Source organism: Gavia stellata, chromosome 28, assembly GCF_030936135.1.
Source record: "Gavia stellata isolate bGavSte3 chromosome 28, bGavSte3.hap2, whole genome shotgun sequence".
Classification (NCBI taxonomy): domain Eukaryota; kingdom Metazoa; phylum Chordata; class Aves; order Gaviiformes; family Gaviidae; genus Gavia; species Gavia stellata.
Window position 1 is genome coordinate 1,850,428 of NC_082621.1, and position 13,276 is coordinate 1,863,703.

The 13,276-nt window shown below is 53.8% G+C and overlaps 1 protein-coding gene across 1 annotated transcript in view; it reads right to left on the reverse strand.

Moving 5' to 3' along the window:
- LASP1 (LIM and SH3 protein 1) overlaps window positions 1-13,276 on the reverse strand; it is a 34,636-nt gene that overhangs the window by 19,030 nt on the left and 2,330 nt on the right. Inside the window, exon 2 of the mRNA XM_059830349.1 lies at window positions 10,377-10,471. Coding sequence (XP_059686332.1) covers window positions 10,377-10,471 — 95 coding nt within the window. The remainder of the gene's footprint in view (window positions 1-10,376; window positions 10,472-13,276) is intronic.

A 13,276-nucleotide genomic window follows, 5' to 3' on the forward strand; every position in this document is an offset into this window, starting at 1 on the left:
CAAATGCAATTTTTAAATTGTGTGCACCGCCAGCCAGAGCTGCATTTACAGCTCAGCCACGGCCCAGGAGCTCCCGTACTATCTGCTGGTGCTGCCAGCTGAAATCATCCCATTGCCATGGCAACTGCATCCCATGCCCTGGGCATGCTAATAACGCTTGGGAGAAGACAAGTCCCCAGCAGCAGCCTCCGGATGCAGGGAGGAGGGAAGCCCCAGTCACTGGGAGGGCTGGAAACAGAAATTCATCCCCGTGGAGCTCAGAAACTGAAAACCCATGGATGTAGGGGAGGAAAAAAAAAAATAATCTGAAAGTCAGCTAACAGCCCCGCTTCTCGCATTTACTGGAACACCGTCCGCAGCGCCGGCTGTGCGCTGCTACAGCCACAGTCTGGCAAGGGAGAGGAACAGATACCCGTAGACCACACAGACTAAGCTAGAATTAGGTTTCCGCTTCTGTTAGATTGAGGAAACCTCCCAAGGATTTGAGGCAGCTTTTTACTCAGCCTCGAGCCCCTGCAGACTGTTGTCAGCAGGCAGGAGTAATCTGTCCATCTGCGCTAAGCGTAGGAAGAAATGCACAAGTTGAGTGTCTTCGCCTAAGATTAGGCATTACTTTTCTCCCCAGCTTATGAGATCCGGCTGATAAAGCAAAGGCATTTCAGTCCTTGGGGAATTTAAGGCCGGGAGTTCCCGACGCAGGAGCGGCGACAGCCCCCCCCCGCTGCCGAAGCCAGCGCTTCCCCCCGCCCAGCCAGTACAGACACCCGGATCCCTGCCACACACCGGAGCGGGGAACACTATCTCCTATGCATGAGAATCAGCCACAGTAATAGTCAGCAATAAATTAAATCTTAATGAGAAGGCAGTGAGTGAATTGCCTTGGGTTGGGAGCGCGGGAGGCAGCGTGTGCGTGGGAACAGGGCGTCTGCGGGATCTGCAGCGAAGACGGGCTCGTCCCTCCTCGCGTAGGGTGGTCTCCTGGTGGGGCAGACCCGGTTCTCCCCCTTCTCACAGTCAAAGCCAAGGAAGGAGCGGAGCTGTGGGTCCTCGCTGCCCTCTCCCAGCCGTCACCATAAGTAGGTCTTGGCTGGGGTACCAGGGAAGGGGGGGTGTTTATTGCTCAACCTGCCTCGCTCTTTCAGAAGCGGCATGAGCAGCACATGCCAAATCCACCCGTGCAATTACCGAACAGCCACCTTCACCAGCAGGGACCAGAGCCAAAGGCTTCTAGAACTGGAACCAGCAAGAATTTCCGTGCCCACCGCAGCAGCCTCCGTGCAGTGCCGAGCCCAAAGTCCATGGAGGAAGAGGCTTTCTGCCAGCAGCTGCAGAAGGGATCACGCTGCAAGAGCTGGTCTGGCCACTGCCAGCAGGTCCCCTGCCAGCGTCACAATTCGTGTACGCTCCCGTAACACGTGCATACCTGCCCCGATGCCCTTCACTCCCTCCCTCCGCTGCAGAAACACTCGTTTCCTAAGTTAGTGCAACAGGCAGCGAAGCATGCAGGGAACAAAAGTCATGTTAAGGGAAGATGGAGCTCTGAAGGGCTGCTAGAAAAACCCTCCAGGCTCCACAGGCTTCAGGCACAAGCAGCCGAGAAGACAAATGGGGGGAAGCCGCTCCAAACCATCCCTCTTCTGACAAACTGCAAGGAAATAATTAGTCCCACGCACCCTTAGATGTGACATTTGTGTCAAGTCTGATGCTAAGTAATAGCTATTCAGGCAAAACCAGTAACCTTTCAAGAACAAATGGGAGCCGGAGAAAATACACCCATGCGAGCTGCCTGTAGGGCGGTGCCCCTGGCTCCTGCTTCTGACTGATGCTACAACAGGATCCAAACGCTTTGCTCCTGTCTTGGTAGGAGCATCATGGTGTTTTCCCTGCCTGAGGGTACAGGGATGCGGGAGGGTCAAGCAGGAAGGGAGCCAAGTTTCAGTGGGTCTCGGGGACCACCTGTGCTCCGCAGCTTTGGAGATGCTGCAGCAGCTGAGCCGGCGGCTGCGAAGCAGGAGGGGTGCAGAGCCCAGGCAGGGCGAGCTCACACCGAGCCCTCGGCATTCCTACAGCTGCTCCATCAGACACGGATTATTTTAATAACTGATGGAGGAGTCTGCTGGTCTTGGGGGCAGAGCCGCCAGCCAGCCGGGGGATTGGCCTCACACTTCGGGGTCTCTCCTCGCAGACACTGCTGGCATCCCAATTCTCAAACTCTGCCTGATTAGAGTTTAACGAATGGGACACACGGGATCCCTTCCCCCCCGCCTGATCCCCCGCCGCGGGGGGCTGCTGTCAGATTAAGTGAAGCGGCACGCGAGTATGTGGGGCAGAGGGACACGTGATGGAGCGAAGGCTTGGCACTCGGGGCGGCGTGCGCCAGCGTCGCATCCTTGCTCAGGGTCGATAGAAAAATACCCCCTTTAATCTGCCGCTCCACAGGACCTTGGGTGATCAGAGCCATCAGGAGAGATGCTAAGAAAAGCCACCCCAGATTTCACACGCTGCAGAAGTAGCTGAACAGCAGCTAAGGAGGGGAGGAGCAGTGATGGCACAGACCGCCCCACTTCCCAGAGGTTGTCTGCCCTGAGCAGGCAGCCCCTGGTTTGGCACGGGGCATCTGCCCCCCCCAAAACACAGTCCCAAACCATTTGCTTTCTGCATCACAGCAACACCTCCAGCCGGACACAGGTGCCATCCACAGAGGGGGCAGCTGCTCACTACCCTCAAATCCACAAAAACCCAGTGCATGCAGTTCCTCCTCCAAAAAAGAGTTTACGGCTCACAGCAAGACCCCGTGTACAAGCCACTGGCGAGACAGCCCAGCGAGGCTGCACCAGTCCAGCCACAGCCACCAGAGACGAGGCATTTTTGTTGCATTGCTAAATCAGGTCAATCGAGTCTCCTCCAGCCAGATAGACCCTGTCTGGCTCCCGCATTAGGAATTGTTTGAGTACAGGAACTCTGAGGCAGATGAAAGTTCACCCCGCTGTTAACAGCGAGTTGCAGGGCTCCCGGGGGATAATGGTCTGTCTGCTCTATACATCTCACAGCCCTTCCCCGAGCAGCTCTGCCTTCCCCCCCAGCATCACTACGGACACCCTCGCATGGCCATGGCAGAAAGAGCTCCCCCAGTTCACTTGTGGGGCCACTAGCAATAGCTGCATGACCAAAGGTGAGGCTAAAGCAGAGAGCTCCTTTAGCACAGATATTAGAAAGGACATTAGAAAGCAAACCCACCCCTCCTCCCATATACCAGCCAGAAACAGCCCCATACCAGCACCTCAGTCCCAGTTTCCTTGTGACCCACAAGTGACAACACCTGGGCCGTAATTTCACCTTCCTGGACCCAGAGCAGTAGCATAAAGGGTTTTGCCAGCAGTCTCACCTCCAGATCGACATGAGTCTCCAAGCACTCCCACCCCATCACATCCCAGTCCTGCCCTAAAAGCAGCATTTGCTCCTGAGAACCGCCTTTCCAGGAAGCCAAGTTAAGTGGCAGCACTTGAACTTCTGCCTTTGGAGCTTTGCACAAGCTGGGAAGAGAGTTAAACTCCTCCAATAAAGAGACTGGTGGGACACACCTGTAAAAACTCATTTGAGTGCGTCACAGCACCATCCAGCCGCTCTACAAAGAGCCAGCTAATGCAGGTCTGTTAGCTACGGGACCCAGACTTGGCATCTTCGGCATGACTCCAAAACGCATATTTGTTCCTACAGCAAGGCTAGTTTATACCACAGATTATGTGTGAGATGATGGAGTGTTTAGAAGAGCCTCTCTAGCTCAAAGTGTTGCTTGTATTCAACACAGGCTGCTCTAAAGCAAGTGCTTTTGGAAGGCTTGTCCAGCAAGCAGCAACACAGACTTTAGGATTGGATGCGAATACACCATCCCTTCCTCACCCACAACCCTGCACCTCCGAGAGGTGACAGTCACCTTTGCGCAGCTGTACCAGGGTTTCGGGAAAGAACAGTTAAACAAAGGAAGTAATAGGCTCTGCTCTGCCAAAAGGCTCCTGAGTTCACATCCTGCCTTTCAAAGAGTTGCTGACTCTTGGGGACATACTTGAAAAAATAAACTGTTCTTTTTTATAATAATAAAAGCAGCACCATGCCGTTTTGCAGAGGGCTTGCAAGCATCCTACTATAAAAGAGCAGGCTGCAGAGAGACTTCAGTTCCTCCCAGCATTTTTGGGGAGAGGCTGCCAAAATGGCTGGTCCAGCCCTCCATGTGTGCAGCTGCTGCCTTCCCCCAGCATCTGCTCACAGCCCGCCTCAAAATTGGCTTCGCATAACGTAACTCAGAGCACAACTTTGTAGGATACCGCTTCTCAAAGACCCTCCCATTGCCCACTCGGTGTACTGCTGCCAGGCTAGCACAGGGCTGGAGGAGGCAGGAGAAGCAAAACCCATCACCACCAGCTCCACACGGCTGTCTCGGCATGGGACAGCAGCGGGGAGCAGGCTTTTGCTCAGCCAGCTCTGCGAGAGCGCAGGCAGCATCCATCCCACCCCCGTCCCCAAAGGCTCTGCCAGCGGTTACCGAGGGTGTTGCAGAGCAGCACGCTGCTTAAGTGAAAAACAGCCTGTTTTCACAAACCTGCTTTAATCCATAATGGAAAGCTTTCAAGCGAATGCAGGAGAACAGGGGTTGCCAAGCTGTGAAGTCAGAAGTCACTTCTGGAAAGGGCTCTGCTCATCACACTACTCCCCCCTTCCATCCCTGACACCCCCCCCAAAAACAGAGCAGTGCCTGTCCCGTCCTCCCCCCACCACTGTTATGGGGAACAGAGCAGGCATCGCAACAGAGCTGGGGTTTTTCCACAAGGTTTTTTGGCCCCAGGCATGGATAAGCAAGTTTAGGAAAGTCAACATTCATCTGCAGCCTGCCCCCCCTGCCCCTGGCAAGGTCAATGCTGGGCAGCCCTTGCTGCAGACACAGCCCAAACCCTGCGCTCCCGCCTCCGAGGACGCTGCAGGCAGCTGCCAAGCCCTGGAGCTCTGCTTGAACCCCCACACCCACCCATGCAGGGTGAGCTGCGCTGCTGCCTGCCAGCCCAGCGCAGGAGAAGCAGGGAAGGGGCTCGGTTTTGCTGCACCCCAGGCACAGCAGGACAGTGACAGCAGAAGGACCCTCACCCACTGATGCAGCACACCCTGACTACAGGGGATAGTGTTTCTTAGGGAATAAGCTCACTTACCATCTGCTTTGCTAGGATGAGTGGTCTTTAACAACAAGCAGGCACCAAACACCTAAAGCCGGAGCACATATTCCCCTCCTCCTAACTCCAGGAGCAGTTGGGAAACACCTCCAGCTGGGTGGAGAATGCCTGGAGCCATTGGGAAGGAGCAACATGGCAACAGAGCGTGAGCCCGGGAGGCAGAGGAGTAACCTGCGAAGAGTCACGGTGAGATTTCCCCTTGCCCCCTCGCCCATCTCTGCAGAGGCTTCACCCACAAATGCTTTGGCTTGTGCACACTGGGGCATCGCTGGTTTAAACTCATGCCCAGTAGTGTCCACCGCAGGGAAGAACCAGCCATGGGGAGAAGGTAACAGCCGCAGAGGGGCTGGAGGGAGGGTAGCGGAGCCCTGCAGAAGGGTTTTGGATTTCCAGCTGGAATAGGCAGCTGTGAGAGGTCCCTGGTACACAGGCAGCACTCGGAGTAAGCCCTTCCCAAGCGCTTCAGAAAACAGACGCTCCACCCCAAAGAGGATTCACTAACGTTTGCAGCCTTCCAGCCATTAAACCACAGCATTACCCAGGGGATATACCATACCCCCTCTCCCCCACAGACGATGCATCAGTGAGCCCTGCCCCAGACACGCAGAGGTGAAGCAGAAGCACCCTGTACCCCACAGCTCCTCAGAGCCATGTGTGTTGGGGGTCCTCCCCCCAGCAGCATATGGGGAGGCCAGCTTTCGTTTACGCCGAGACAAAACGCAGAGTCTGTTCAGAGCCCTGCGGCATGCAAAGTGTGCACACCAAGAGAGAAAGGCAGTTCTCATCCAGGAACTCAGCACAAATAAAGCATCGGAGAAACACCTGGACTCCGTCCCAGCAACACAGTTGTTCCTCTTTCCCTTCCTTCCCCCCCCAAAACTTAGAAGATCACTTTATTAACATAGTAGGCTGCTACCAGATGGAGCGGAGAGGAATGCCAAGAACAGATCACGGGCTCCTTATGAAGCTCAGAGCCGCTCACTAACTTTTTCCAAGCAAGGAGTTAGCCCAGATGTATCAGGCTGCTTGCTCCGAATGGAAAGGCAAGGATCTTAACAGTGAGAAATCTGCCAGGGAGGTTCTTCGAATTATCACCGGGAATTAGAGGTTTTACAGCTGCCGTTCGGAGTCGCTGCGCCCCGGCAACACCAGGTCTAGGTAAGCCAGGCAGGGCAGCTGCCGAGCGGGGAGCCGCTCGCCCTGACTCAGCCAAGAGGAATGTCAGCCCTGCGATCCCTAATCCCCCGGGACACATCCGGCACACACGCCACCGCCGTGCCGGGTGTGGTTTCTCCGCAAGGAAAGTCAACTCCTTGAAGGAAAGCTGAAGTCACGCAAGTACGGCAGATGGAAGGAGCGGGGACCCTGCAGACACACCTACGCAAGATATTTTTGGCAGTCGCGCTTAGCCTTTAGCCCCCTTTTGAGGAAAAAATGCAGTTTAGCAAGGGGGATGTGGAGATGCAACAGCACAGTGATTTCCTTGTGCTCTGCACCGGCAGGACAGCCTGAGCCAGGATGACAGCAAAGGTGAGCGGAGGGTCTCGGTGGGCAGCACCACCTCCCCACGCACGTTCAAACAAAGGATGCTGCGCGTCGCGCCGGGCTGCCTCTCCTTGGTGGGGGAGGAGGGACTGCTGAGCAAGTAGGCCATTAACTTCCTGCCAGCTAGTCTGCAGCAGAAGGAAATTAAAAAAAATCCAGCACTGTGGGGTGTGCAGGCAGCAGAGACGGCCCCTCTGATCAGCCATGCGCCAGCGGCGGGATGCCAGCGCAGGGGATGCAGATGCAGCCAGAGCAGGGCTTTCCGAGCAGAGGCACATCCAACAGGGCAACTGCTTGTACACCAGCACGAATTCAGGCAAACCCACAGCTCCGAGGTGACGTCTAGCCTCAGGTCTCGTCTAGATGTCCTCAAGGGGGATGAGCAGAACAACCTTGTAGCCAAGACAAAGGCAGAAAAGGAGCCTCTTGCCCGTGATGCTGCTCCTTCTCCCCACCTCAACGCAGCTCCGCACCCAGGCGTACCGAGCTCCTCTCTGCATTTCAAGCAGCAGTGCTGCCCAGTGATGTCTCTGAAGATGCCGACTCCCCAGACCAAATACACAGCTTTGAACTCTCAGACAGGATTTTCAAGGCACAGATTCAGGCTGCACACTGAGCCACCGCCGAGGCAAAGCGGAGCTGCCAGTCTCTGGAAGGAGGGGACCAGAGCCCTGCTGCTGCTGGTACCACCTCCATTTGGGACTCACCGCTAAGGGACACAGCCCTGACCCCCCAGCCTCAGCACAGAGCTCTGTTACCCCTTCAGCACAAGAAATTAAAGCCTATACATAATGCATATTGGGGAGCAGCTGGTCCCCTTAACACACGTGCAGTCTTGCCTGTCCTTTGCAGCCAGGCTCTCCCCTACCCTTCATTTGCAGAAGGGTCAAACTTCACCGGGATATTGCCCTTCCTCCACTTCTACCTCTTAGTTCAAAGTACTCATGTAAAGAGATGAGCCCAGCCTTGAATACTGCTTCCAGTGAACAACCAGTCACCCCAGTACCCAGCTGAAGTCAAAAGAGGAACGGTGAGGAGGGTGGAGACGGTCACGTCTACCACCAAGCAAGTTCCCAACACTGATGAGCATGGGAGGGCAGAGGGCAGAGTTAACCAGCCACCTTCTTGAAAGGCTTCTCACAGATTTATTGCTGGGGTAATGTCAGATAGGGAGGAAGCCCAGCCCTCTTCCTCCTGCTCTCTTGAAGAAAGAAACTCAGGAATTTGGCAGAAGGCCACAGCTCAAACAGAAGAGACCCTGTGCTAAGGCATGTTCAGAAAAGCAGCCTCTTCCCTGCCAGGATAAACGTTGCTTTTCCACCCCCTTCTCAGGCCATAGAAGATGTTGCCCCTCAACTCCAACATCAGCAAAAGCTGTTTGCAAAGGGTGGGCTCCTTCTGGGCTCTCCTTTGCCAGACACTCACCTTGCCTGGACATTTCTTCCTCCCCAGGATACTCCAGGGTCACCACACACTCCAGCTACAGCAGCCGAGAAGGAACCAGACCAACATCCTCTGGCTGGAGCTTCCCTTCATCCCACATCTGGGCATTGCCATTGCAACCACACAGCCTCCACCCAGCAAACAAGGGGCTGGCAGCTGCCAGAGGCAAAGCCTCTGTGCCAGCAGTCTTCAGCTGCTCTCACTTCGCCTTCAGGCACAGCCAGGCAAGGCAGGAAGAGCAAAGCATTGAACACGGGTTTCTGTGCACAGTTTTGAACATCCAGAGCTACCCTGGGGTAGAGGCAAGATAGACAGCTGCCTCTTCTTCAGGGAGGCTGTTAAAGGGTTAAGAGAGCAAGCCAGCATCAAAGGGAGCTCTCGAGCAGAGGGGGTTGAGAAACTGAGATGGGTCGAGGTTGCGCAGACTCCTTGGAATCTCAGGAATTTCCCATTATTATCCCACTTCCCTTCCAGCAGCCTGGAGGGAAAGAGCAGCGCACAGGACCCCAGGTCCATCCCTACAGCCAGAGGCAGGAGCACCAGGGATTGGGGCATGTCCCAGCGCTGGGTGCCAGGCAAGGTGCTCTGCCAGAGCGGGCATCTGGGTGCCCAGGATCCAGAGAAGAAAGCTTTGGTGCAGGACACTATGAAGAGCTCAGGGGTCTCATCTCCTGCAGCTCTCTGCAAATCAAGGTCTCAAGCTCACAGACCCCAGGCTGGCTGGACCACCGTCACGGCAGGCTGAGAGACCTGCACAGTCCAAGAACAAGTGTCCCTCTAATCAACAATTCAGCCTGCCTCAGACCACAGGTTTCTCCCTCATACTACTCCAGAAAGTTCCCAGTTTCACCTCTGAAGCTGGAGCTCTAATAGTGCTGGTGGCCCTCATGCAACTAGATAACAAAGCGTTATCTCACAGCATTGCCACTCTGCATTTCAGGTGAGATCCCAAGACACAACCATTACCAGCCAAGACTTGAATGCTATGAGTCTTATCCCAGTTCAGCAGAAGTTTTGATGACCTTTGACAAATCACAATTGTTATCAACACCTGATATCAGCAATAACCAACCTATGGAAGAGCTACAGAAGTGGGAGGTTTTTGCTAAGGCACCACATGGCTGATGTCTTACCACTTCTCCTTTCTACTTGTCTTAGACATTAACAGGGTAATACTCATCTTACAAGGATGTTGTCAGGATTAACATTTTTAAAGTACTCTGTGAATGGACCATGCTATACAAGTGCTAAGTAGTATTATGTTATCTAATTTTCCTTCTAAGAACTGCTGATGTATAAGAAGCAGCTACAAGAATCTTACTGCAAAGCTGCCTTATAGACTTTAAGAAACATGTCAGGTAGGTAGAGCTCAGTGCTTCCCTATGGGCTGAGTAGGGCCTAGAGTTCATCGTGCAACAGCAGAGCCCAGAAAACCGTGCACAATTAAGTGTCCTTCTTGATTATAAAAAAAAAGGGGCCCAGAGAACATCCACCACCCAGAAGCAGCTTGAAAGATCCAGGAAGGCAAACTGAGGTGTGGTACAGGCAGCTGCTCCTGCGGTACCCTGCTCTGCCTCCATCTCCTCCACACCGCTCAGGAGAAGGATCTTACATTCAAGCTGTATTTACCTTCCTAACACCCAGGGCAAGTGCCAGTAGATTAGGGCGAATGCCCTTGGCCATGAGCCCATCAGCTCAGCAGAGCACAGGCTGCAGTGACACCCATGTCACCCCTGCACAAAAGGGTATTTCTCCTCTCCCCAAACACCTGTATTCAGTTGGGGTGGTATAAACACCTTTATTTCCCCTTTTTTAAGGGGATACAGATTAAGATCAGCTCCATGTCAATGTCTGCCTATATCTGAATTGTATTCACCTTTTGTCTGCCCAGCTGGAACTGGAGAGCAGCCATCAGCTGGCATTTAAGCCTGCAAAACCCTGGTTTAATACCAGCATTAATTGGCCTGTGTGACCCTTTTACCCAGGGCTTCACAGGCACTCCCAGAAAATGCTGGGAAAGAGTTTCTGCAGAGGTCAGGGTTCCCCACAACTCTCATTTCAGGGTGTAGGGAGCAGTGCTTAAGAGGGAGCAGGGTCCAGCAAATCCCACAGCATCTCCCAGAACCAACACTTTCTCAGCGGCACCAAGAGCAGGTAACAGAGACTTACGCATTGCAATATGGCTTCTTCTCGTAGCCCTTGTAGTTTTTCATGTTTAGGGTCATCTTGCAGGTCTCGCAGTGGAAACATGCTTTATGCCAGAACTGGAAACAGAGAGAAGAGAATCATTAACACAAGCGACTTGCGAAACAGGGCCACGTCCCACTAGAATCATCGCACAACTCAGCAGCTCCTCCAGCCTAGAGATATCAGTGATAACATCCACGACCCCTGCAAAACCTAGAGGACAGACAATATTCTTACTAGTTTAGGACACAAGTAAATCCCCCCTGACCCTCCCGATGCATCTTATCTCCACAGAGCAGCAAGGGTTGTGATTTGCATTAGAGTAGCATCTTGCTTCCTTATCTCCAGACCAGGAATTCATTTGGCTCAGCCAAATACAGGATAAGAGAAGCCTCCTACTATGAAAGAGGCACAACATAAACCCCTGTGAGCAGGGAGACTGTCAGCAGAGTTAACAGCTGTGGTTTGCAGGCTTCAAAGTTGCTGCTTTAAGGTTTTTTGCTGATGTTAGCCAAGAGATAGCCAGAAGAGCAGGTCAGGTGAGGCTGCACACAGACACCGAGCCAAGGAAACAAAGACAGAGAAGAAAGGTTCTCATGAGAAGCAGACAGTCCAACACAGACAGCTCAAAGGTCCTCACCACAGATACCACCCTTCTGCCTGCGACTTAGGTGGCTAATCCCCAACCTCACAAACCCTACGGCCCCAGAGGACGCAGAATCACCCCAAGCACTCCTCAGCCCACCCCTCCCAGTGCTGCATCCTAACACAGGGCAGGGCTGGGGAGACGGCAACAAGGAAGAGGAGCTGCTAGCCTGACATTTTGGTGAAGGTAGTTTTTGCATCCTCTCCCCCACTGCTCACTCAAGACTAAAGACATACTCCCTGAAATTCAGATCATAACCCTACATTATGGGTTGCAACACCTAATGAACTCTAAAGAAGTGTGTAAAGTTTTTAGGGCTATGCAAAGAAATTATTTCCACTTGGCATTTAACCAGCCTGAGTAGTTTTCTAGGCTGGAGGGAGCCCTGTGAGAACAGCTCAGAGCTGCTACCAAGCAATTCTACCCCACGCAGACCAAGGCTGATGCCCTGCCAGTCACCAAGTGACCAGACTTTGTGCTTCCCCGGCAGCCGCAGCCATCGGGACTCGAGGGGTCCAGTGTGACTTCCCAGGGACCAGACCAGGCACCACAGGCAGGAGCCAAGCTGGAGCAGCGCAACAGGGAAAGCACAGCCCGAAGCAACGTCTTCACTCGCTTGAGGCAAGTTAGTCCTGCCCTAGGGTTGCCCTCCCTGCTCAGTTGACCCCTCTGCTCCAGCAAGCCCCCCTGCACAGCACACAAAGCGCCCAGCACCACCCTGCAAACCCAGGGAAGGAACAAGCCGAAAGCCACGCCAGCAGCTCATGATATCAAGCAGATTACAGTCAACAAGCCTGCAGTGTGACACCCAGGACGCGGAGCCAGGCACACATTTACTATGCAGTGAGCAAACCCAGGGAGAACAGCTGGCGGCTGTTGCTATGATTTCCACCCTTAAGCTTTAAAAAAGTCGTTTCCACCACTGCAACTATTGGCTCGGTCTGTGTTCCTGCAAAGAGACAGCAAGAGCCAAGCCTAAGCCCTTGTGCCACCTACCCACAGGTACCACACCCCGGTGCACAAACACTGCCGCGGCTCTACGAGACTATGACTCAGCCCAGAAGGACAATTTGCCTCGTTTCAGTTGCTCAGAGCAACGTATTTGTTCTTTTCCTCTACTTACACCAGTTCCTCCAGCGCTTGCCACTAACAGCAAGAGGGGCTTCTTACCGCACCACGCACTGCTCTGCGCCAACACCCTCGTTCACATCCAGCCTGCACAAGATCATTTTCCTGCCTCCCAGCTTTCAAACTCTAAGGACAGAGACATCAACAGCCAAGTCCTGACTTCTTCAGGCATCTTGAAAGTTACAGCCTTTCCATTGAGCTGCCGCCACATTAGAGGTAATTAACAGACCTCTCCAAGCTTGTCAGCCATTCACCGCGCTGTACTAGCTGGGCATAAATACCAGAGATGCCACTATAAATATGTGGAGATGAGCTGACAGCTAACATGACTTCAGAGCCTCTTCCTCCAAGGAATACCCAGGCTCCCAAGAGCCACGGAGTATCTGGCAAGGCCAGCTGTCCCCCCGCCCGCGGCAGCCTCCACAATAAGCACAGCAGAAGCGATGCACTTGGGCAGCCTCTGCCCCCAGCCAGAGAGCAATTAACACGTATTCTCGCCCCAGTTTGCACCAGGCATTGTTCAGCGGAGGTGTTTCTGTCCTGCGGCTCTTACAAAGGACTCTCTGCAGCCTGAGCAGGCGGTCGAGCTACCCAGAGAGCACTATCCCATCTCCAAGTCTTGCTGCAGCTAAACTTAGTCTTACCTCCGACAGCATTAACGCCAGATCCACAAATCTAAGCCAGCACTAAAAGGAGGGCTGCAACACAGAACCGACACAGGGGAACAGCAATAATGTAGGCTTCCAGTAACGCTACCGCTCACCCTCCAGCACGGCGGCAGAGAAAGAGGACAACTTCCAAATAGGTTTTTAGAGAAGCATTAACGCCTGTGCTTTTCAATTCCAAGTTTGAAGTGCTCCGAACATCTGGAGCCGATCCCAGGTACAACCGCGCAGCACGGCTCACCCCAGGTCCCGGCAGGCTGTACTCCATGAGAAGCACGCTGGCTGCAGTCTGGCCAGGCGGCTCTTGGAGAGATGGAGCCCTTTAGGCAATGTTGCCACTCGCAGCAGACTAGATCTGGGGAGAGAGCTCACAGCCACGGTACGTGTTGGTGTATCCGGTTATAGCTCATGCTACAGCCACACAACATCCCGCCAGCAAGCAA